The 25,817-nt window shown below is 43.1% G+C and overlaps 1 protein-coding gene across 4 annotated transcripts in view; it reads right to left on the reverse strand.

The window, feature by feature from the left end:
- SLC12A4 (solute carrier family 12 member 4) overlaps positions 1-25,817 on the reverse strand; it is a 107,733-nt gene that overhangs the window by 42,476 nt on the left and 39,440 nt on the right. For 3 of the 4 annotated variants that reach the window (XM_050922685.1, XM_050922684.1, XM_050922687.1), the window contains exon 2: positions 3,217-3,311. In XM_050922685.1, coding sequence (XP_050778642.1) covers positions 3,217-3,311 — 95 coding nt within the window. Of the gene's footprint in view, positions 1-3,216; positions 3,312-16,737; positions 16,799-25,817 lie in introns of those variants that run through there. The other variant, XM_050922686.1, reaches the window with a different exon arrangement.

The raw sequence follows: 25,817 nt of genomic DNA on the forward strand, positions 1-25,817 counted from the left end.
TAGAGGAACAGCCTGCAATACCTTACAATCTCATAAGGGTTGCCAGAAGCAGATGACTACATAAAGCAAGGCCCAAGAAGAAGCAGTAGTGAGCCTAGCACCTGCTGCCTGATGGACATAAAACTGCGACTGCAGTTCCCTCAGTTGAGGTTGTCAGAACTAGAAGGGCCCTGCCTCCAACATGCGCCTCTGGTGGTGCCTGTTCTTCAGCTACTGGTGTCTTAAGGTCTGGGGAGTCCACAATGACAATTCTTTTATCCAGAAGCAAGTGTGGATAGCTCAGACCCTTATTATTTCTAAATGCTGGGTCTGCAGCCACATCCCAGCCCACTCTCAAACTGGTGTTCCTGTCCTGGCTATCCCACTCAATTCCCCAGACCTCACTGGAGGACCTTGTCCATTTAACACAATATGGAACAGTAATGACACCTGGGAAGAGGCTATTGGCAGTTCCTTTATCCCACTTGGGGGAGTAATACACCACGCAAAAAGACTCCTAAGGTTACAAGCAGTGGTTGAAATAATGGCAAATGAAACCGGAGAAAGTTTAAAAACCCTGGCCAAAGAAACAGGGGCGATCAGACAGGTTACCCTCCAAAACCGTCAAGCATTAGACATAGAGCTGGCGGCCAAAGGAGGGACCTGTGCTCTCATTGGAAAAGAATGTTGTGTGTTTATACCTGACAATACCAATGAGGTAATAGATCACGCTAGCCACTTACAACAAATCGCATATCTTCCTCATGAAGAGCTGAGTTCTTTATGGAAGTGGCTAAGTAACCTGTTCAATTTCTCTGGCATAGGAAACTGGTTGTTTCAGGGAGCCCTAACTATCCTGTTTGGAATCTTAATGATTTTTGTATGCTTTCAGTTAATCTCCTGTTGTATCCAGAATTGTGTCACCCAGATGACTGCCCCAAAACAGTGTGCTAATATGATGATTTTGAATATCACTGATGAACAAAGAGATAAGGAACGGTTAATTTGTGGAACCTAGTAATTGCTGGTCATGGCGTACGCCTGACCAAAAGGAGGGATTGTGAAAGTAGAATGAATTATATAGTAAGAATAAAAAGGATTAAAGAAATGTTGTCTGTACCTTTAAGCAAAGTTGTTGGAATGTTGCAACCAGGTGTCAGGAATACAGACATTAACATAGAACAATTGCACCGTTTAAGGGCAATTGGTGAAGCATTAGCCTTAGATCGATAACAGTTAGTAAGGAAATAGGATATGCATGCTGCGCCCCAGGTGAATTTTACTGTTTTGATTTCTTTGTCCCTTTGCCTAAATTCCTGCTCTTTTATCTGTATAAATAAGACTGTTTGGGCCTTGCATGGCCACTCACATATTCTGAATGTTATTGGCGGAGCGCTGCGCTAATAAACAGAGTGGTCTGACAAACTGTGAGTCCTGATTCTAACTTTGACAGTTCTAACACAGCCACCCACAACAAGCCCAATCCCGCTCAAAAGCAAAACTACAGCGTCTGCCAGATTAAGGCATCTTTCCTGGCAGACATGCATTTGAGAGAAGCAATCATCTGTTATCTGTCCATGAAGTCTCAGTTAAGGTTTTGCTTAGAGCGAGAGTGGCAGGAATTGGAGGTGTGCATTGTGACTGGTTCCGTCTTACAAGCACTAGACTTCCTCAGCACAAGCCTCTACATGATGGGTCATCACCGTGGAAACAGCTTGTGCTAAAATGGAGCTTTTGTGACCTGATGGAGCAGCGGCTCAGCAGCAGCTAATCTAAACGGCCTGTTGGGAAAGGGAATGCTTAAAAAAGCTCAGCACATGACATCTCATGAACTGAAGCATCTGGATGGAGGGCTGATAATTCTCCCTGCAAGAAAAAGTTGAGGACTCTTGCTTCTTTGGATTCTATGGGAGTGGCGCGAACATGCAGTGACAGGAGAAAACTGGAAGCAAATGGGAAGATTAATGGATTCTCAGGGCCCTGGAATTACTACCTTCTTCTTTAAACAAAACACACACACACACACACACACACACACACACACACACAAAGATGACTACCTAAAGTTAGCCACCTGCGTGGTGTGATTCAGAGGCACTGAACAGCCATACTTATAATTGGAGTTGATAGGACTGCAGGTGCTCAGGACCACTGAAAATTCGGTCTCCTAAATAACCAACTTTAGGCACTTAATTCTGAAAATTCTCGCCTTCATTTATAGAGCTTTCCATTATAAAATTATGGCCTTCCCCATGTAAATCAATGCCCTGCTAACCCAGCCATGCAAAACAAAAACAAAACAAAAAAACCAAGCCTGAGCAACCAATCTGCAGACGAACAAGTGGTACTGGTATGAAGTTACTCTTCCTCTGTTCCGTGTGAACCTCAAAACATACTCTCAGCATGTCAAACTTGCTAAAGTGTGACAAGGCACATTCCTCAGCTAGACACATGATACAAGCAGCGGCCAGGCAGGAAAGGGTTTCACAGTATGACTAGGGTTTTATCCCAGACTTATTTATCATTGTTGTCTATTCCTGATCCTGTAGCTCAGTAGCTGGTTGCTATCATACATGGTATGATGCAAAAAGTAACCGCAAGCCAAGAAAAGGAGTTGGGCATGGGAGAAGCCACCATCCAGCTAGCTGGCAAAAGCGAATAATGGCAGATGCTGGTAGATTGGGTCAGTGTGGTGCTGCTTTATTGAACCTGATCTTCTGGGTTCTTTAGAGCCTCCTGGGCATCACAGCTCAAACATGCTATTTTTTCCCACCCATCCCTAATCTGTAGCTCATGTCATTCCTTTGTCCCCATCTCTGGAACCCACATTCCTAATCTTTAACCTTCTGGCACTAGGTCCTGGCAGCAGAGAGGCTGAAGTAGGCACAGTTACATGTGAGTGCATGGCACCTGGGATTCCAACTGTTCCTTCTGCCCTCTACTTCACACATCACCGGCAGAACAACCGCTCACAGACACTGCCTTGGACAGTGGCATTGTAAGTGTATATTAACATGTGTGACCTACCAAAGGCCACCCAACACTTTAAAAGGTTTTTAAAAGGCACAAAGGGCATTTAGGTGTCTGACTGCTTGATTTTAGATGGGAATTAGGCATCTACTTGCCAGTTGTAGCTTTGAAAGTCTCCAACCCCTCCCTCCACAGAAGAAAGAGATAAAGACCTCAAGATCAAGGATGCTCATGCCCAGTGGTCTGGAAAGCAAAATTAAAGTTTACCTCAAACAAGGCCAAGTTTCTGTCATAATAATCACTTCCCTTGCCAGCTTCCGAACTGTTGAGAAAAGGACTGTTTTCTTTATGGTTGACATGACCTGCAGAGAGAATAAAGTAGGAGTTTTTGGCAAGTTTGGAATGGAGGTAAAATCTGAAGAGCATCTCAACTCCCCAAGGAAGACTGTTCTATTCAATTTTAATAAGCTGTTCTATTCAATTTTTAAAATCCCAATTTTTGTTCAGCATATAATTTTAAAATGGCATAACTGTGTTTGTTATGTTTGATTTACCATGACACAGAGAAATTGAAACCGTCATCGATATTGCTTTCAGTGTTGGAAGTAATCTGTTTTAAAAAAGACAAGGAGTGATACAAAACTGCCTCAAGGGTGGGACCACTGCCAAGATGATGTCTTGGGCCTAATAACCTTGACAGTTTCCTTTTGACTTTTCTTTTTTTAAAGTATATTATGATAAATCAGAAAAGACATTTCCTGAGAGCATTCACAGTTAGAGAATACTGCTGATTTGTAACATGATTTTCTGCTTAAGCAATAAGTACACAAACAAATTACATACATCTAATCGCGTTGATTCAAAAAATATTTAGTAAGCACTGTTGCAGGCTAGTTAAGACAATACCATGTCAACTAATGAGTATTTTTCTTCTATTTTATTGCAAACTCTAAATTCTGTAAGTAAATATGCACTTTTTCAGTTGCACCAAACCAGTGGTGGGCAACCTGCGGCCCATCAGGGTAATCCGCTGGCAGGCCACGGGACAATTTGCTTGCATTGACCGTCTGCACACATGGCCACCTGCAGCTCCCAGTGGCCGCAGTTCACCGTTCCCGGTGAATGGGAGCTGTGGGAAGCAGCACAGGCTGCAGGGACATGCTGGCCACTGCTTCCCACAGCTCCCACTTGCTGGGAACATAAACAAAGTGTCTCGTGGCCCACCAGCAGATTACCCTGACGGGCTGCGTGCAGGCCGCAAGTTGCCTACCGCTGCACTCATCCCTTCCCCCTCATGTTGTTTTTGTTCATATAAAATTACAGGCTTTTGGGATAAAGACTCTTCTTAATAGTCTAAACTTTAGAGCACATTTGGGTGCTGTACAAACAAATAATTCATAGCTTTTATATACTGTACAATGTGAAAGAAAATGTATCACAGCACAGAGGACCTAAGAAAGTTTTAAAACAGTTTCAGTATTAAAACTTTTTAAGCGCACTGCAGCATAAAATGATGTGATATTCTGCACAACAGAGCAATGGTTCAGGTTTTCAGAAATTCTCAGCCTCTGCAGCTACCACTGGAGCTGTAGGTGATCAGCATTTCTTAAATTCACATCTTTTCTTTAGCACTCTGAACTGCATTCCATGTGTTTCACAGGTCCAATACACAAGGCATAGGTGTTTACAGGTTCATGTCCCTAAAAAAAAACAAATATAACCTAAAAGATATTCTAGTCCAGTCATGGCTCCAGGCCAATGGGAGCTGCTGGAAGTGGGGGCCAGTACTGGGAGCCACGATCGGCCGAACCTGCGGACGTGGCAGGTAAACAAACCGGCCCAGCCCGCCAGGGGCTTTCCCTGCACAAGCTGCGGAACAAGTTTGGGAACCACTGTTCTAGTCACTAATTTTAAAAAACTAAACTATTAAAGAAAGTGAAAGAATATCAAAGACATATCCTACAAGTTAAAAGAGGGAATTGTGTGTTGAATTCGTAAGAAAAAGCAGAAGATTGAGAGGTTGAAAACATTTCTTCAAAATTAGATCTTACAACTAATTCAACTGTGGTTAAATCAATTTAAATCAACTGGGTTAGCCTCTGCTGAATTAGCACTACATAAGTGAAGGAATCTGGTTTTGATATTACGAAACCTGGACGCGTTTCACAAAAATTACAAAAAGAAACCCAATTGGATAAGTAGTTGGCAAGCTAAATAGAAGGCTCCTATCTGTGTGCAGCATCACATGCTTTCAAGTGTGTTTAAACATTCAACATGTTTAGCTGGATAATGGTTATAGCAAAAAGAGTAAGTTCATATCTTGTTATTTCAGCACCATCTCATCGGGGGAAGGGTTTGGAAAAAAGTGCAGCTGTTTGCTGGAAAGTAGAGAGACATTGTGTGTCCACTTGGTTTGGTTAGTAAAAGCAAAACAACTAGCAAAAAGACATCCAGATATAGGCAAAGCAGTTTGTTTTATCCACTAAAAATAACTGATTGGGTGGCCCTTTTCCGCTGGAATTAAGTCTAGAGTTCAACAGGTGCCATCATATGAACAGCCACGTGGTTCATCAGGAACACTGGAACCTTCAGATCCAGCATACAGACCTCTGCCACTTGGGCTAATGGCATTGCTAGTAGCAGTAGTACGTTGTCATCCTCTGTGTGGACCAGCACTAAAAGTTGATGATAACCTTTGCCAGCTGGTTTCACAGATTTGCCGGCAAGAATCTTGAGTTCCATTCCAGGCTCTGGAAGGCAGTGTGCTCTAATAGACCCAAACTCTTCTGCTCTTTTCACATCTCCACAACCACCTTCTGCCTTGAGCCCTCCAACCGGTGCCTGTCCCAGCCCCATCTCTTCCCTGCCCCAGCTATTTCTAATGTCACCACCATCACTCCCAACTCCTCACACTATCCATCTCTCCCCACAACTCTGGCCTCCAGTTGAAACATAAACATATCCCCACTGGCTCCCAGTCCTAATCTCCCGTCACCCTCAGCTCTTTATCCCACTCTCTTTACCCAGCCAGTCCCAGTTCTCCCCCTCTACCCCAACTTCTAGTCAGAGTTGTCTTCCCTTCCACTTCATTAGTTCTCAGTCCGTCTCCCCCCATCTCCACGCCCCATCCAATTTTCCCTCTCCTAGCCCACCACCCTCCAGTCACAGTTTCCACTCCAATCTACTCCCACCCACCTTAGATCTAACTTGTCTCCTTTGCATTCAGGTTGAGAGCACAGGAGAGAGCCTCTCTGCTGTCAGTTCAGGTTTCCAGACCCAGCAGAGCCTGTAACAGCTCAATTGCAGGGGAAGTCCTGTTTAGCTCAAGGTATGCCCAATGCAGACAGAATCTTCAGGGAATGTGGCTGCTAAAAATCTAAGAAGTGTAGGTGTAAAAGCTGAGCATGTGTTTAAAAAAAAAAAGATTTTTCTAAAGGTTTAAAAAATATGGGCATATTTTCAAGGGGATAGCACAGGGCACATTCATGGCAAAAAAGCCCCCCCACCCCCCACAGCAAGTTCAAATCCCTGCTCTAAAGCTTTGGGGGCACTAGAGGCTTTTCAAAGAAAATGTCATCTGATTTTTTTTAATATGGGCACAACATTTTGTCACTAGCCTCATTCTCACATACAGCTCAACTGTTTTGGCTGAAATTTTCAGAAAAATCCCAACTGAGGCAGGCAGTCAGCATGGAAAATTTCAGCCCAAATTGGTGAAGTTTGGCAAAGATATGAACAACTGAAGACAGGGCTTTCTTTATAAGAAGTGTTGAGCAACTTTAAGAAGCAGTACTACCAGATTTGTTTACAATACACACACAGTACATAAGACTTTTTTGGAAGCCTTCAAATAAAGAGACCCTATATTAACAAGTCTATTACCATTATATCCCAAGTCCTGCAGAAATAGTTAACTAGCATTTCTGAAAAGCCATAGAAAAGTTGTAGTTTATTTTGAGATGGAGAATGCAGGCTACAAAAATAAATTCCCATCTGTCTATATTGAACTATTTACTGAGGGCCCCACACAACAGTGTTTTTACATGGTTACTTGGCTATAGATCTTCATCATTTGAAGTGTTCTAAAAACAAAGCAACTTTTATCTGTTTAGAACTGTTTGAATGGCAACATTTTATCTGATACGTATCCATGAAGGAGCAGCACCCTGCTTGCTGCCACCAAAAATGCAAAAGATTCAGGCTGTGATGACTGTTGACCCTATAAGAGTTTAAATAGCCTTGGATAAAAACTGTGCAGGGCTAGGGTCTTTGAAGCCCCCAGATTTCTGGAGGTAAAATACTTTAGTTCTGATGTAACCAAAGTATAGCCTGTTCTCCAGAGGTATACATTCAAAGCAGTATTTTAACCATTAGTTGTCAGACGTTCATTAAATTGGAACCGTGTTTCAAGACCTCAGGGCTCATACAACTCGAGAAGTTGATGTAGTCAGTGGAGCTCGCCCATTTAACAGGGCCTCCTAATTTCTAAGATGTACACAATCAAGACCACAAGTAAATCACCACTTGAGGGGAGCGGGGAGGAGTGTAATAATTTAAGTCAGAATGGTTGAATAAGTCATTTTAGAGCTCTCCTAAATGAGGATGGTAATGCCAGGTACGTTTCCTGCAATTTGTTAGCGTACAAGTTCCCCAAATCATCTTTTAAATGGGCTAGTTTAATTACAGTGGTTTTGAAGCAAGCACAGGAGCTGTGCATGTTCCTTTTTATGGTTCTGTCAATGTACTGAAATCTTAACCAGCAACAGCTTCTGGACTCCTTTAATTGGGCCCTCCTGAGCAGACTACCTTACTGCAAACCTCAGCCATTCAAAACTCGTGGGTCATGCCTAAAAAACAGTACGAGATTATTGTTTAAAATCTCTGGCTTCAAAATCAGTTTTATTTGCCTCTGGATTTTGAGTTTCCAAAGTCTATGTTTACAAGATTTCTACCACCACCTGGAGGACTAGAAATGTTCTTTTTTTTTTTTTAAATGTGAAAGATTCTCACATAATCACACCTCTTCAGGAGCTGGGCTTTACACGAAGACAAAATATCCCAAGACTCCATAAGAACACCCGGTCTGGCAACAGAGTGTCAAGCTGAAATGAGATGTTTCTTGACTTATTAAATATAGGAAAGTGTCTACTGGAGACTATTCTCAAAGAACCACCCACTCACCACGCTTGTTATTTAAGCCAGTTTTCAGACAGTCTGCAGTGGTGAAGGGTAATTGTAATAAAAATACTGCCACACCTAGTTCCTCAAGATCTTGGACCACGTTGTAAGAGATTATTATTTTCACAGGCAGTTGTTATAGCTTTGTCTCAGGCAGTACTTAAATTGTCTTGATTATTTATCTTCTAGGGTTGCCCTGGTAGATTGGAAGTTTTAAAAATGAGCTAGTAGATCATTTTTTTAACTGTACCTTTGCTGCTTGACGCTTCAGGGTCTGCAACTGCAAATGCAACAAACAGATTTTGTGTTTCCCTTGTAGCTGCAACATGCTACTGTCAGAAATATCCGCTTAATGGGATATGGGTTCATTTTTAATATATCTGGGAATATTTCTAATGCTTTCTGTAGAGACGTCTGCGCATGTTTTATCTATAAAAATCATGTGATTTATCGTTTTAATTTTATGTAAATTAGAGTAAGTATAAACCCAACAAGTGACAAATTCTTTTACCCTCTTCAGTCCTTTGAGTCTCTCATCACTCTTTTCCAACACTCTTACCCCCAACCTGGGTTTCTCCAACCGAAAGTGGAAAAAATCATTCCCTCCCCTTCTCCCTGGACCTCGTTCAGAAGATTAGTGCATCAACAATAGACAGAAAGTTTACATTTCATCACAGTATTAGCATTTAGGGGTGGCTACATTTCCGACGTCATCAGAAATATCTAGCACAATCAGCCAGAAATAGCACGTGATGCTCGCCTTCTGCAAAATTAGGAGGGTATAGCAAAACCACATCTGGATCACTTTCTTCTTCATGTATACAGCATTTGCTCCAGCCACTTGAAAGAGCATGCAGAAGTCACAAACTACCGATTGTGTAAGTTATAAATGGGCTTCTGAACTGTATTCTTCCACTCGTCCAATGGCGAGCCACACTTCTGGTCCCACCTCAGCCCTCTCTCAAACACTGCACACTTCCCCAATAGTAACCAAAAGCTTAGAGGTTTGCAGTAAAGTTCACTGCAAGGACATCCTATTTTAACCTCCATCAATAATTAGATTTGGCTGCTGCCGAGAGACAGTTTCATGTATTTGTTATACTCTCCCTGGGAGTACTGCATTGCTCTGTTAGCTGCATCAGTGGACCAAAATCACTTTCAGCATAACAACTCTCCCTGAGCAATCTGCACATTTTAGATGTGTTCTAAACCACAACACCAAAATGATCTCATTTTATCTGATTTTTGCTTGCTTCCAATGGCCTGAGTTAGACCATGTAAACTGACCCCATTTCCTCTACGAAACAGGAATCAAATACATTTGTAGAGTAATTTTCTAATGTACAATGCAAAGTAATTTTCAAAAGATTTGCCATACCGGAATAGAGCATTAGTCCACTACCTTGCCTCTATTAATGGGAAATACCTAATACATCCAAAAAAATCAACTCTGTGCATGTGGGATAGGAAAGCAGTTCAGAGAAATTCCTTTCTCAGCCCCACATGTAAGCAGCTCACATTCTGAAGCATGAAATATCTCTTAGCATTAAGACAGGCATCACCACATGGTACTTTTTTTTTGTTAAGGGTGTGAACAAGCATTCAGTCTTAGGGAGACATACTGTGTGATAACAGTTTGTTATGCAAGTAGGGTGACCAGACAGCAACTGTGAAAAATCGGGACAGGGGCTGGGGTTAATAGGCACCTATAAAAGAAAATGCCCCAAATATCACGAATGTCCCTATAAAATAGGGACATCTGGTCACCCTATATGCAAGGTTCCGTGCTGAGGTTTGCCAATTTCGGCCTGTCTAAGTCCTTAAAAAGTCCTTTGATTTGGATGTGACCAGCTGACCCAGGCACTCACCCAGTTCCCATCAAAAGGAACTGACACTCCAGGCTCTCTCTAAACTACGAAGTTTTGCCAGCATAGCTATGTCAGTTAGAAGTGGGAGGGGGAAATCACACTATGACGCTTCCCAAGGTACCCAGGATTGAGAGGCACCTCCGTGCCACCTGTCCTTAGCATGAGGAAGCCTTGCTGCGCCTGCCAGGGGATCAGCTCCCCAACTCCACTGTCCACAGGCAACACAAGCAGTCCCCTCTAGGCCTGCGCAGGCCCCGCTCTCTTTCTACAGGTTAGCAATAGGCACACTCCTACCCACGAGCAGCTCCCTGGAGTGTCCAGCTTCTGGTCCACTGAATACTCACAGTATTCACAGATCTGCTGTTCCCAACAGAGTAGTGTGCGCCAGCTTACCAGTTACACCTCAGATCATCACTTCACTTAACACACACTGCTTAGAGATGTTCATAGTGAAGATGAGTAAAAAAGTTATTTAACAAAGTATAGGGATTCAAGTAATAGCAAGTAAAAATATTGGAAACAAATGGTCACATATAAAATAAAATCATAACACACATTCTAGAACCTAGACTTACTTAACTAGGTGCTGCCCTGTCTTATAGAATAACACTCACCCAAAGTCCTTTCAGCATTTTGCAGCCAGGCTTGTCTGTAATCTTCTGTTTATGAGACAAGTCACCCTGTCAGTGGAAGATGCAGAGTGTCTGTTGGTACCCTCAGATATATCAGCACAGTCCTTTGTCCAACTGGACACACATTGCTGATTTTTTTTTCCTGTGGCCTCCCTCTTTTGTCAATTTCACAGCCTTTTGATTAGCATCAGGCTCAATATGCAAATAGACCACCACTGTGAAGCAGACAATACACAATGACTAGACAGGGAAATAAGCATCTATTACCCCCTGCCTGAAAGGAACCGGTCCAAGGCACATCACCTCCTGGTGATCTGCCATTCCTTAAGAACAGAGTTTTCAATATATACACATAGCTTCTTAAATATCAGCCTTATAGACACATCACAATTATGACAACCGGCGGGCTACTGTCTCTCAGTACAGACCTCACTCTTTGGTGAATTACTATGCATATATCTGAGCCAGGACATCCCTGTAAAACTCCCTGTGCCCTCTGCCAGTTCGCATCAAGAGGTCCCTAGGTTTCACACATTCCTATACCAGTGTACCCTACCTGACACAGCTATACCCCCAGTGTAGACACAACTATGCTCACAACAGAGTGCTTCTATCATCTTAGCTAATGTCATAGGTGGTGTAGCTATGTTGGCAGAACTACTCCTGTCAGCTTCTGCAGCATCTCCACTAAGGGCCTCTGCTGGCATAGATATACCAGCAAAGGCTCTGTAGTGTAGACAAGTCCAGACACATGCTTCTCAGGCTAAGACAAGCTCAGCAAAGCTTCTAACATCATAATTACAAGGAGTCCCTTCTGAACTCACCTGATAAGGCAACTTCCTACAGTCTGCAGTGTGTGATGACTGCATATGTAGATTCCAGGCGCAAGATGGGGAACTCATGTCTGCACTAGTGACTGACAGCTTATCATAACCTTAGTCCCAGATTTGGACCTTAGCGTCCAAAATATGGGGGTTAGCATGAAAACCTCCAAGCTTAGTTACCAGCTTGGACCTGGTACTTGCTGCCACCACCCAAAAAATTAGAGTGTTTTGGGGCACTCTGGTCCCCCTGAAAAACCTTCCCTGGGGACCCCAAGACCCAAATCCCTTGAGTCTCACAACAAAGGGAAATAATCCTTTTTCCCTTCCCCCCTCCAGGTGCTCCTGGAGAGATACACAGACACAAGCTCTGTGAAACTACACAGAGTGACTCCCCCTCTCTGTTTCCAGTCCTGGAAACAAAAAGTACTTTCCTATTCCCCCAGAGGGAATGCAAAATCAGGCTAGCAAATCCAACACACAGATCTCCCCGATTTCTTCCTCCCACCAATTCCCTGGTGAGTACAGACTCAATTTCCCTGAAGTAAAGAAAAACTCCAACCGGTCTTAAAAGAAAGCTTTATATAAAAAGAAAGAAAAATACATACAAATGGGCTCTTTGTATTAAGATGATACAATACAGGGTCAATTGCTTAAAAGAATATTGAATAAACAGCCTTATTCAAAAAGAATACAAATTAAAGCACTCCAGCACTTATATTCATGCAAATACCAAAGAAAAGAAACCATATAACTTACTATCTGATCTCTTTGTCCTTACTTAGAAACAGAAGATTAGAAAGTAGAAACTACTTCTCCAAAGCTCAGAGAAAGCAAGCAGACAGACAGACAAAAGACTCAGACACACAATTCCCTCCACCCAGAGTTGAAAAAATCCGGTTTCCTGATTGGTCCTCTGGTCAGGTGCTTCAGGTGAAAGAGACATTAACCCTTAGCTATCTGTTTATGACACAGCTGTCAGCTAGGAGTGTGTGACCCACTTGTCCTAGCCAGCAGCAATAGCTACCTCTAGTTTCAATAAGAAGGGACAATTTAGAAGCTAGCATCCACTAATTTTAGGCCTTGTTTTAACCTTCTCTTGCCCAACAGTTCTACCTCAAATTTCACACACCTTGTCTTAGTCCAGAGTAGAATAAATTTTAAAAGTTTGGGGTAAAATGAAGAGTTTTGGAGATAATGACATTTTTGCAACACAAGAGGCTCTCTTGTTTAAAGTTTTAACCGTCTTTTTATTTAGGTCTTGGTGACCATCAGAAATTCAGTGGTAGCCTCAGGGCCATCCCTACCCATACACAAAGTATGCAGCTGCGTAGGGCACCAGGAAATTTGGGGCACCAAATTCCCTGGTGCCCTACACAGCTGCATGCTGCTCCAGCCCCTGCTTCACCTCTTCCCAATAGCCCCCGCCCCTGCTCCGCCTCTTCCCACCCCTGCTCCACCTCTTCCCCAAAGCCCTCGCCCCTGCTCTACCCCAGCCCTGCCTCCACTCCCCTGTGGACTGCAGCAGGGTCAGGCTTGCGCTCACCAGTGGCGGGAAGTGAAGCGACCCAGCCCCAGCCGTGCTACCATAAGTTCTGGGGGGCAATTCCCCTCTGCCCGCCAAGCCAGCCCCCGCTGCAGAGGCCTGGGGCCAGCCCCCCTCAGCGGGGGAGGAGGGGTTGCATAGGGCCCCAGAATGGCTAGGGACAGCCCTGGGTAGCCTACCCATCCATCAAATACAAATTTATTTCTCCAGAAACACAAAACCAAATACCTTATTTGTGATCATGCTTTGCTTGTGCGGACTCCCTTACTGACATGCACTTTCTACTGAAAGACACCTTCATAAGATAGGCTGCATACCAGGGACCAGCATGCCCTACTGTTCAAAGTTATACCAGTTATACTAGTCCAGCAGTTCTCAAACTGTGGGTCAGGAACCCAAAGTGGGTTGCGACCCTGTTTTAATGGGGTCACCAGGGCTGGCATTAGACTTGCTGAGGTCTGAGGCCAAAGCCTGAGCCCCATCGCCCAGGGCCAACAGCTTCAGCCCTGGTGGTGGGGCTCAGGTTACAGGCCCCCTGCCTAGGGCTGAAGCCCTCGGGCTTTGGCCTTGGTCTCCCTGCCTGGGGCAGCAGGGCTCAGGCTTTGGTTTGGCCCCCCCACCCAAGGCAGCAGGGGGCTCAAGCTTCAGTCCCCACTCCTGGGGTCCTGTAATAATTTTTGTTGTCAGAAGGGAGTCGCAGTGCAATGAAGTTTGAGAACCCCTGTACTAGTCATTAGACACAGAGCTAGAGTGTCTACATATACAACCCTAGATAGGAGTATCACTTAGACTCAAACATATGCAAGTGCGAAAGCAGTTATAAAATCAAACCTTTGTGGTTTCAATACTCTGCCTGCAGAGACTACAAGTACATTGCCTGCAAATTTAAGATTGGAATAGCAAACCCACAGCAAAAGAATTAAGTTTGGTTGGGTGATCTAATCTCAAGGCCTCTGTATTTTCTGACACAAAGTGGAAACTTAGTAGCAAACTCCCAAGTTGCTATTTGTTTCTGAGAAAACTACAAAACTCTCCAAAAACGTTGTTTGAAGTGACAGTGTGTGACTGAATTTTTAAAAATCTCATTTTTGAAATATGGAAAAAGTTATCAGACTCAACCTTATACCCTCTATTCATGTTCATAAAAGAGATAGGGATCAAACAAATGCAATCCAGTTAGATATTGTTCAGATGCAAAAAGTAGAGCAGTGTTCAGAGTCACAGAGTTCAGCAAGTTAGCTTCAACAGATAGTTATGATTTCCTCTCACCCATCTCATAAAAATATTGCTGATCCTTACCTGATTTTTTCCAAGTTTAGTTTAAAAGTAAAAGGATAAAGGCAGATACTTGATTATCTCCATCTTCTCCGTCCCCCTCCAGTTACCAGAGGATCTTGTTATTTATGATTATTTTAGCCTCAGTCCTGTATCAGGCACTTTGCAGACATGAAGGAAGATACAGACACTCTCCCAAAAATCTTTATCTGAAGACCAGATTCTGCTTCCATACTCACAAGAAGTAGTATATGCTCAACTCATAGCTTCACTGACTTCAGTGGAGCTACCTGATGAGTACAGTACTGCTCAATACTATTAAGCTCACAGAATCTGACCCTGAATCTTTGCCAATATGTATGCCAAAAGTCTTGGTCTTCATACTGTGGAATATTTTGACACTACAAAACTATTCAAGACTAGACTATTGTTTAAAAATACCAGCGCACTTCAATGTTATGCTACTCATGTCTACTTAGAAAGATATAGTAATTCATATATTCAAAGCATGATGACCTACTCTATTTGAGGAATATACTTACTGTAGTCACACATCATGGTACTGTAAGGTATAACTGGAAATGGAATTGTCCTTTAACTGCTTGCTCTTGCTTACTAAACAACTTCTGGTTCCATTACTACAGAGAATAGCATGAGGACTTCTACTGAATAAACATACTTCCCAAAGCTTAGTAAAGTTCCATGGCAAACTATTCAATTAGCAATTGCTTATTTTCTTCAGAGATTTCCAAATGTAAACTACACAACTGAAAATCACATTCTATTTATTTTTGAAGTTATTGGCTTTAAACTGCTTTCAAAGGCAAAAGAAATCATAATCCAATTATTTAAATAAGATTCCAAGGTGACTAAATTATAAGACAACAGAATTTAGAACCTATTAGAAAAACATGGTTGGTTCTCTCTAGACAACAGTGAATAATGTTTGCATTAAAATGTTCTACATAATACAAGTTTCTGGCTATAACACATTTACACTATCTCCATATATCAGAGGGGTAGCCGTGTTAGTAAGCAGCTTATGTCACAAATCTGATGAGGAATATTGATTTATTTTTGCTTCAACTGCATTTTGATCAATAATTAAATTGTCAGAGGCATTTTTCTTTAACAATATAAAAACAGTTACGAAGGCTGTAAGATTAGATTTTTAACCTGCTTATATTTTTTCAGAATTGATAAACGTAAATGAAGTTACATCTTAAGGCAGTCAACCTTTTGGTGATTCATCTCTGTAGGCTCCACAGATCAAAGACTCCTGTTGAAGTCTAGCATACTGAAGGGTTTAATACTTTTTTTTTTTAATCACTACATTAAAATCAAATTGTGAATAGTAGGAAATAAAAATGGGATTTTATCTGATAGAATACAACTTTATTTTAGATACACACACTGAGATAAGTACTGACAGTGACGTGACTGCAGAGGGAAAAAGAAGCCATTCTGAGTTCAGCAACAGCTCACCATCTTGGACTTCGGAACCCATTTCACTGAAGAAGAAGGTTGAGGGAGGAGCTGCTGAGGAGATGTTGCCTGCTACTCCAGGTTTAGCCTCTATTTTAAGACATAGTCACAGGGAGAAGCCAAATCTGTCCTGGATTATACCCCATGCACCGGGGGGACTGTATGGGGTGTAGGGTAGGGTAGACTTCGGCCTGGGATCTCTGATCTCTACCTGAGCTGCTTTTCAGCAAGCATAAGGGATCACATTGTACTTTAAACACAGAATTGAATTCCAGAGGTTACACTGATACATTTACTCTTGTACATCATTAGCACAGATCTGTCTGCATCAACCACAACAGCTTAAAGCCCAGTAGGAAACCCAAGCTATTAACATTTATAGATATTTTAAACAGACAAACTTGTTCACCACATCTTTTAGCCTACAATATAACACTGTCCATCTCAATGCTGGGTCACACTATACCCAAGGATTTGTACTTAATGGATTTTACCTGGAAAAATAAAGGTTGATTAAGAACAGCTCAATTTGCACATGACACTGCATATAAAACATGTAAAAATAATTTATGGCCAATAATAACAGTTTTTGCATCTGAAAAGAATTTAGTACAAGCAACCAAATATTGACAAATGAAATACTGTTTAAAAATGAGCCACTACTACATTTTGAAATATATAAAGTGCAATTCCCAGTTCAATATTCCTTAAGATTTTTTGTATGGTTTGTTTAGTATGCAGGTGTAACACCAGCCCTATGAAATCACAGAATCCACTTTTCCCAGTATTTTGCAAGACTGCGATAATACCTTCACAGCCATAGCAACGACAATGAGAACTGCACAACTCAAGTGATTTAGCCATTGAAATGTCTGCAATTAGTGATTCAAGTCCCTCTATTATACTCCTCATAAATAAGCCACACTGATGCCTTCAGAGCACTGCACCCCTTTATAGTATTAATATCAACATGCTATACTTACCCCTTAGAAGGAATTCTTTGCCATTTTCTGTCATTTGGTTTACCATTCTTCTCTATTCTTCAGACAACATTTAATCAGCACATGCTTTTTTATGCAGCCCTGAAGACCAGAACAACTGAAACAAGTAATACTGTACTTCCAAAGGAACTGTTCACTATTACCAGGGTCACAGACTGCTGGCTGCCGCACTGCACAGAATTGATTTGGTTCATAAAGCAATATGCTTTCTCCCAGGAAGACTAAGCAGACATTGATATGGTCCTAAAACTATAATCCTTTCAACAGAGACAAACTATATAAATGTCACTAACTTACTGAAAATGCTGTTGCTAAAATCCCAAGCTACTTATAGTGAGAAAACACATTGCCTACCATCTTCCTTTGGCAAAAATGAACTCTGGAGTCCATTATGACTTTACAAATATTGGAGAAGTCTCTTTTCCTGGGAAATCCTAGTGGAGAACCATTAAAGACAAGACAAAATTCAATCCTTAAGTGAGATAGACGGTGCCTATGCATAATTTAAGCTTTTAAGCATAGGGAAGAGGTAAGTTTTAAGTACCAGCTCTGTTTCATCACATAAATCCGTCCCCACACTTGAGCGACAGGTTTTCCTCTCCAGCCTTGCACCTTGTAACTTGGATGGCCCTGAAGTCAGTAGCACCATCGGTTATGCCCCAATGTATTATATTGCCCTATTTTTCAGGGATGGTTCAGCAGGGTAGTAGTTTATAACATCCCATGCCTAGAAGCTGAAGGTATAAATATTTAACAATGAGAGGAATGAAGGAAACAAAAATGATTAAAGGTCTAGAAAACACGACCTACGAGGGAAGATTGAAAAAAACATGGGTTTGTTTAGTCTAGAAAAGAGAAGACTGAGAGGGGACATAATAACAGTTTTCAAGTATGTAAAAGGTTGTTACAAAGAGGAGGGAGAAAAATTGTTTTTCTTAACCTCTGAGGATAGGACAAGAAACAATGGGTTTAAATTGCAGCAAAGGAGATTTAGGGTGGACATTAGGAAAAATGTCCTGTCAAGGTGGTTAAGCACTGGAATAAATTGCCTAGAGAGATTGTGGAATCTCCATCATCGGAGATTTTTAAGAGCAGGTTAGACAAATGCCTATCAGAAATGGTCTACATCAGGGGAGGGCAAACTACGGCCCGCAGGCCACATCCAGCCCATCAGGGCTTTCAGTCTGGCCCGCAGGATTGCCAGCCCCGTGGTGCAGCACGGCTAAGGCAGGCTCCCTGCCTGCCCTGGCCCCGCGCCACTCCCAGAAGTGGCCAGCACCATGTCCCTGCGGCCCCTGGGGGAAAAGGGGCAGAGGACTACGTGCGCTGCCCTCGCCTGCAGGCACCACCCCCTGCACCTCCCATTGGCCAAGAACAGGGAACCGTGGCCAATGGGAGCTTTGGGGGTGGTACCCACAGGCAAGGGCAGCATGCGACAGAGCCGCCTATCCCACCCCAGGAGCCACTGCCAGACATGCTGACCACTTCTAGGAGCGGTGCGGGGCCAGGGCAGGCAGGCAGCGTGCCTTAGCCCCGTTGTGTGCTGCTGCCACCCCAGAGTTGCTCAAGGTAAGCAATGCCGGGCCAAAGCCCGCATCCCAAACCCCTCCAGCACCCCACACCCAAATCCCCTGCCTTGAGCCCCCTGCCACATCCCTCCTGCACTCTGCACCCTCTCCTGCACCCCAACCCAGTGCCCTGAGCCCCCTGCCACACCCCACACTGTTCCTGCACCCCAATCCCCTGCCCTGAGCCCCCTGCTGCACCCCACACTGTTCCCGCATCCCAATCTCCTTCCCTGAGCACCCTGGTGCACCCCGTACCCCAACCTCCTGCCTGGAACCCCCTCCTGCACCCCAACCCCTTGCCCTGAGCCCCTTCCTGCACACCACACCCCATCCCACACCCCACACTCCCTCCTGCACCCCAACCCCCTTCCCCAGCCCTACATCCATGGCCCTGCATACAATTTCTTCACCCAAATGTGGCTCTCAGGCCAAAAAGTTTGCCTACCCCTGGTCTAGATAGTTAGTCCTGCCACGAGTGCAGGGGATTGGACTAGATGACCTCTCAAGGTCCTTTCCAGTTCTATGATTCTATGATTTCCAATCAGAAAAGTGTATTCCCCATCATAGTAGAATCAGGTGTTGAAATTTTTTAAATAAAATTGTTTCAGTCTTTCCTCAAGCTGTTTTTTCCCTTTTATATGACCCCAAAATAAACCCAAACTCATGAGTAACCTCAGATTCACAATCCAGTTATATAAATTGGACAATGGAGTAGCTGCTCACCACTATTCCTCCGAAGGGAAAAAAATTGTTTTAGCTAATCCTTGTTACATTTTGTGCCAATTAACATCTAGAAAAGATTGTTCACTGTAGCCAGCCAAGCTAAAAGGAAACTGCAGGGAGCACTCCATAATTAGCAAAAAAGTCCAGAGGGAAGAACACCATATTCCATATACACCACAGAAAGCAGATCCAGCTCACAAAATTCAGATTATAAATTCTTTGGAGCAGGGATCATGTCTTCCTCTGTGTTCTGTGCAGTCTTAAGCACACCCCCAGCACTCAAATAACAGTTCACATTTATGTAGTGGCTCTATTCCTAAACCATTCCACACAAACCACCAGGGAAGCATCCTCAACACAGGATAAATTAATAATAATTTGTTTTGAATAAGCTTAATCCAGCCAGGACAATCAAGGGAAGGTTTCTTTTTGTTTGTTTGTTTTTTAATTAAGCTATCAGATTGACCTGTAAATATATGAGCTCTACAGAGGACAAGTGGAACTGCTACTGCTCCAAATGATGCACACCCATGATTTATTACTATTAGCTTTCTCTCTCTGCATATGGTCAGTATCAGTTTAAACGCTGAGCTTTCTACCACCGAGCTGGTCATTTTAGGCCCTCTTCCATCTTCAGAGGAGCGCCTGGTTCTCAAGAAAAAGCTGCACCCCTTTAGCAACGGATGCCTGTGCCTAGGGTAGCGTAACTTTATAATTGGGGTGGGCAGGACCGGCGCTAGGGGTTTGAGCGCCCTAGGCACATGGCTATTTCGCCGCCCCGCGCGCTGGTCCCACGGCTCCGGTGGAGCTGCCGCAGTGGTGCCTGCGGAGGGTCCAGTGCTCTGCGGCTCCGGTGGAGTCATGCCTGCGGGCGGTCCACCAGAGCCACGCGAGGAGCCGACCGTCCGCAGGCACGACTGCAGCAGCTCCACCGGAGCCGCGGACCAGCAGACCCTCCGCAGGGACCACTGCGGCAGCTCCGCCGGAGCTGCCTGCCGCCCCCTCCGGCAAAATGCCGCCCACCAATTATTCTGGCGCCCTAGGCGATTGCCTAGGCTGCCTAAATGGTAACACCAGCCCTGGGGGTGGGGCTTTTTGTCACAGGAACAGTATTTATCCTGAAGTTCTTTTCAAATTTAAACTCATATACAAGCTATACAGAGATGATTTCACACACCATTTTAAATGAAGGCCACAGCTGGAGTTAAATAGCAGCTATTTAGCACACAGCCGCAGCAGCACTGTGACGTGAGCAGTGTAGACACAGGGTAGAGCTCGCCCAGCAATATAAAAAAACCCACCCCGAACGATGGTGGTAGCTTTCCTGGCGATAAAGGGCTGTCTATACTGCAATTTCAGTGCTAAAACTTTTGTAGCTTCGGGGGCGGGGGTGTTTTTCACACCCCTGAACAACAAAAGCTTTAGCGCTGAAAGTGGCAATGTAGACACACCCTAAGTGATAATCTAGTCCAGAAAGTTAATATACTAGAAGGCAAAGAAAGCATTTGAAAGACAGAATTACCAGATTTGAATTTGAGGGGGCTAGTGAAGTGCCTTATGAAAAACAAAAGGTACAGCGGTATCTTTAATGCACATAAGCATTGTGTCTCTCTGAGAGATGATACCAGCAGAGCGCAGTATTCTGAGGCCTGGTTTAGTAATGATCTGCTGATTACCTCGGCAACACCCTGAGTTTCCACAGAGATGGTCTTTGCATACAGAGACCAAGTTCAAGGCTGTTTAGCTTGGGAGCACAGACAGAATCTCAGCACAAGGTGGGGCTGCTATGAAAGTGTGTGGCTCCTAGGTATAAAATTTGTTTCTTACCGTAGCAATCAGCAATTTAAAGTATGCAATAGCAAGCCTCAACAAGTCTGCCTTCTCGGAGAGTTACCGGAGTTCAGCAAAACAAACTACTTCAAATGGCATATAATAAGAATCTTTTTGCCTTTGAAATGGAGATGAAAGGCAAAATTACAATGGTCTGACTCCCATGAAGACATATTTTCTCAGACAATGTCTGATGCCCTAATTAAATAACTTCTCATACACAGGACCTGCTTAATAAAAAATGAATAAGAAAAAGCACTGGGCTGTAAGTAGGGATCGCAAAAGATGGAGACTGGCAGCAAGTTTGTAGGGGGAAAGTGTGACTTCTTTCATCTGTGAAAAAAGGGAAGCTAACGTGTAACCCACACACCACCTGGGTGTGGTGTTCTGTCCCATCTAGTGGCACCAAGACCACTTAGAGATTAATGAGTCTGCTCTAGTATAGAACAAAACTATTATCCTCAAAAAATCCTTTCCACCATAAGAATAGCACTCCGCACTGACACCCCCTTTTAACTAATAAACCCCCACCAAGCGAAAACAAGGAATAAGACCCAAAATACAAACTCTATGCCTCCTACTCTCCCAGCAGAGATTTTTACCCTCCCCTTAAAATAGCAGAAATGCTGGAGATGCCGTAAAATCCACTTCACTCTTACTACTGAATTTACACTGAAGCTGCTCTGATACTATGGTGATGGGCAGCAGTACAAAACCATCAGACTGAGGTGTCTGGATTCTATCTTTTGCTAAAGGATTTATCTTCAATACCTCTAAGTGTTAGAAAAACTCTATTATCCCCATTTCAGAGATGAGGAACTGAGGACCAAGGGCCTTGTCTTCATTGGGGAAAAAGTTGTATTTTAAACACACGTTGCTAAGCTGCGTTAACATCTGAGGCCACGTCAACAACACAAAGTTATGTCAATGCGAGTTACGTCCGTGTTCATCTGCTGACCTTTGTATATCACTTGGGCATGTGCATACTTGGGTGCTTGCACCAACACCACACTTACTCACCATGAGTGCTTGCATCGAGGCAAAACGCAATGCATCACGGGAAGGTATCCCAGCGTGAACCACACTGCCGTCCAGCTCAATGCCTTGTGGGACATTTTTGCAGTGCTTTGTGGGATACTAGTGATTTGCCCAGGGATTTCTGAGAGCTATAATCAAGGTCCCACCACTCCACTTTCTCCATCCCATAATGCTTTCCACATCCCGTAATTTCCACACCTTTTAAAAATTCCCAGAATTCCACACACCGCTTTTTGGTCTCCACCATCTCTTTTGGCAGAAGCATGGACCCTGCATAGCTCAGCACAACTGTGGTACAGCAGGGTGTCTGGAGTCCCAAATTAGTGCCCTAATCTCCAGACCATCTTTCTTGTCACATCCATATTAGTACAGCCATCACTGGTAAAAATTCAGCATTTGTCTAATAGCTACAAAACTATTTCTCCTAATTGTTATAATAGTACATAATAGTATACAAGTGTGACAATGGTGACAAATGCTCACCACTAGTTCAGACATCATGCAGTAATGAGCACACCAAGCTCCTTGAGGTGTGTGTACAACTTAGCATGGCTATCAATCTAAGCAGCTTTGGAACAATCTGGAGACAAATGCAACTGTAGCAATAGCTTTTAAGTAAAGCAAGGATCTCAGAATCCTGCAAGTGGTACCAAAAAGAAAATCCTTTCCCATACATCCAGGCAAAAACTCTTAAGGCTACTACCACTTATTTTTCCACTCTGCCGGCCAAGCAAATATATGCCTGTGGGCATACAGAGCAGAACAATGATTAAAAGATCATCAGAAACTCAGCATAACATTTTGTAGTGCCAAATATTTCCATGGAAATGGATTTCTCACACTGTTCTAGGCAGCTGTCCTTCAAGGAAGGCGTACAATGACACACAAGAGTACAGGGAAAAGGTTGGTTGGCACTTCCAAGCCCCACACTGGTCATGATTAAAAAAGTTAAACTCCTACCACACAGCAGGGGCCATAATCCACTGAATTAGGTGCCTGTTACTAAAAACTACCCTACAAATATAAACCAATATCAATATACAAAAAATATAAAGACAAACTTCCGGTATGGAGATCAGGGTAGATAACTTGAAGTCCACGAGAGAACAGATTATCATTCTGCCACTTACGGAATTAGATTGATAAGTAGTAGATAGAACAGTCTCCTGCAATATCCTGAATGAATTTAATTCAATAAAGTTAAACCTTACTGAATCAGGGGGTCCACTGTATTAAAATTCCACAATAACACATGTACAATTTTATCTCCCTTCTCTGGGAGGAGGGGGATGCTAATATATTTCCTCTGTTATCAGTGCTTTGTAGACACACACACACACACACACACACACACACACACACACACACACACACACACACACACACACACACACACACACACACACACACACACACACACGGACATACACCCCTCCAGAGAGGAAAGCAGTTCAAACTGGATTCTACAGTGACCAAGAACCTAAAAGGATTTTTGGATAAATAGCCTGGTTTTAAAATGGCTCAGTGCCTTTTTCCTGACCTAGCAATGGACAGTATCCCTGGTCCATGGAGCGCCCCAATCCTTAGAGTAGGGTTGGAAGTACTGGGCCTACTGAGGCCCCAAGGAGTGGGTGCTAGTTCTGAACTGAAGCTGTGATGAACTTGTGACTACAAAGGAAACCCCTGTGGCTAGGGTGCTGAAGGACTGCTCCCTCCAGAGCCTATGCTGAGATGGTGTCTAGTAAGCTTATTAGCAGGTATGCTGCTTCTTTTATTGATTGTAATGTTTTCTCTGTAGTGCTTTTACCTTAAGAATAAAAGAGGCTTACACAGAAAGAACTGTGTGGTAACGTATAACTGGAGCAATTACACTTGTTAACCGTCTCTGAAAAGAAAGTAAGCTGCCTGTCTCTGCGGGGAATAACACAGTGAAGGCAGGGAACTGTGCAGCCGGGAAGTAGCCCAGTCAGAAGGGAGTAAGATGAGGGTCTTCACCCAAGAAAGCCAACAGTTGAGGAGCTGAAAGCCTGAGAGTGAGTGCCCTTGCTGAACCAATAAGGGGAAACACAGGTGCAGTTGCCCTGAACTGTGATAGCAGTATCCACAAACTCCACTAACATGTACCAAACCAGCTAAAGAACACAGTCTGTGAACAGCCCGGGAGCAGAAGTACTTAAAGTCAAACATATTCATTCTGGAAGAATGTTCTCTTGTAGGATCGGCAGAATAATCTTCTCATGCCTGGGAGAGGAGAAATGCAATATTGTAACAACATTTTTTCCCCAGGGCACACCTACCATTAGCAACAACATTGCAGCAGAGAGCTCTAGGGCTATGTGCATACTACAGCTTTATCTGCATAAATTATGTTGATCAGGGGGATGAATAAAAATCACCCCTGAGTGACATAAGTTACACCAACATAAGCACCCGTGTGAACAGTGCTATATGGATGGGAGAGCTTCTCCCACTGACATAGCTTCTTCCGCTCATGGAGGCTGGAGTGGAGAGAGCTCTCTTAAAATGGCTACATTAGAGAAACTTTCTAGTGTATCCGTGCTCAGGATGCTGTAGACTTCTTTTTCGGTAATCAGCTTGAAAGGAGTCAAAACCACAGTCCATCTGAGCGACTACCGCAAAGTGCAAAGTTTGGTACTTGGATGTTAGAGAGCTGCCCATCTCTAAGAAACTGAAGCTTTTGTTGTTCCTGCTGGTGCTCTTTTGTGATTTAGTTCCATAACAACTCGGATTAATTGTGAGGCAGAAAGATTAGCACATGTGTAAAAGATTCTGAAGTATGCAAGATAAAAACTATACAAAAAATGTATGCCCAATTTAACGTTGTATTTTACGCACATTTATAAAGTGTAGTCTGATAGATTCATGTAAATGGGCTAGTGATTGGAAGCAGTTTCACACATCTGGCAAGAGATTCTCTTACTTATGATATTGTGTATAACAAACCCCTCCCCATAGCACGCTGGCCTTTGTAGTGTTGCTGCTATTTTGCATACAAAAATCACTTGAAGACTCGTCTATACAGCCAATAAAGCATTTGTTGAATAAGTAAATATGGCTGTTTGGACTACTATGAAGATTCCTTATCTTCTTCAACAGGGAAGCTGAACTTAGTCCTCAACAGCTACCAGTAGTGCTTAAATTATAATGAAAAATGTATTAACCAGAAAACATACAGAAATAAGGTTATGACAGACAATTTATAGAGGATGTAACAGTTATGAGAACATCTTTAAAAGGTTTCCCCAATTTTTTTTTATACTGAGTACAAGTGCATACTCTTAAGGAGTTAAGAATGTAGAATTTACAAATTATAAATTCAGACACCAACTGAGAGGATTTTTTTGTTTCCTTAATCTGATAGCTAAAGAAAAGCCTCATACACCAAGACCTCTATACTGTAAATATTTGCAAAGGCAAGTTATTTAACCGAGAAAAAGTGACATTGCAAGCTAGAAGATTAAAATACATTCTTGTCTGAAACGGAGCCATACTGATTTTAACTGAATACTAAAAAACTCCTAAACATTAAAAACAGGACAGAGAAAGGACATTCACAAATTAAGAACCCGATTTAGTTACAAGACTTAGAATGCCCGCATGCAGCACTCTGTTTTGCTGCCTGCTTCAAAAGCATTCGTTCTGGAAGAGTTTACTTGACTGCCTGTACCATAAGCACACCTAAAGAAGAGCTCTGTGCAGCTCAAAAGGTTGTCACTGCCACCCACAGAAGTTGGTCTGATAGAAGATACTACTTCACCTATCCTATCTCTCTTAATATACCATAAACACTTAAATCATGTCTACCACAGCGGCAGAACTAATGTACACAGCTCTCTACATACATGGCAAAATACATGTTTCCTGAGGAATATCAAGAAGGAA

This window comes from Gopherus flavomarginatus, chromosome 14 (assembly GCF_025201925.1).
Source record: "Gopherus flavomarginatus isolate rGopFla2 chromosome 14, rGopFla2.mat.asm, whole genome shotgun sequence".
In the NCBI taxonomy this organism is placed as follows: Eukaryota; Metazoa; Chordata; order Testudines; family Testudinidae; genus Gopherus; species Gopherus flavomarginatus.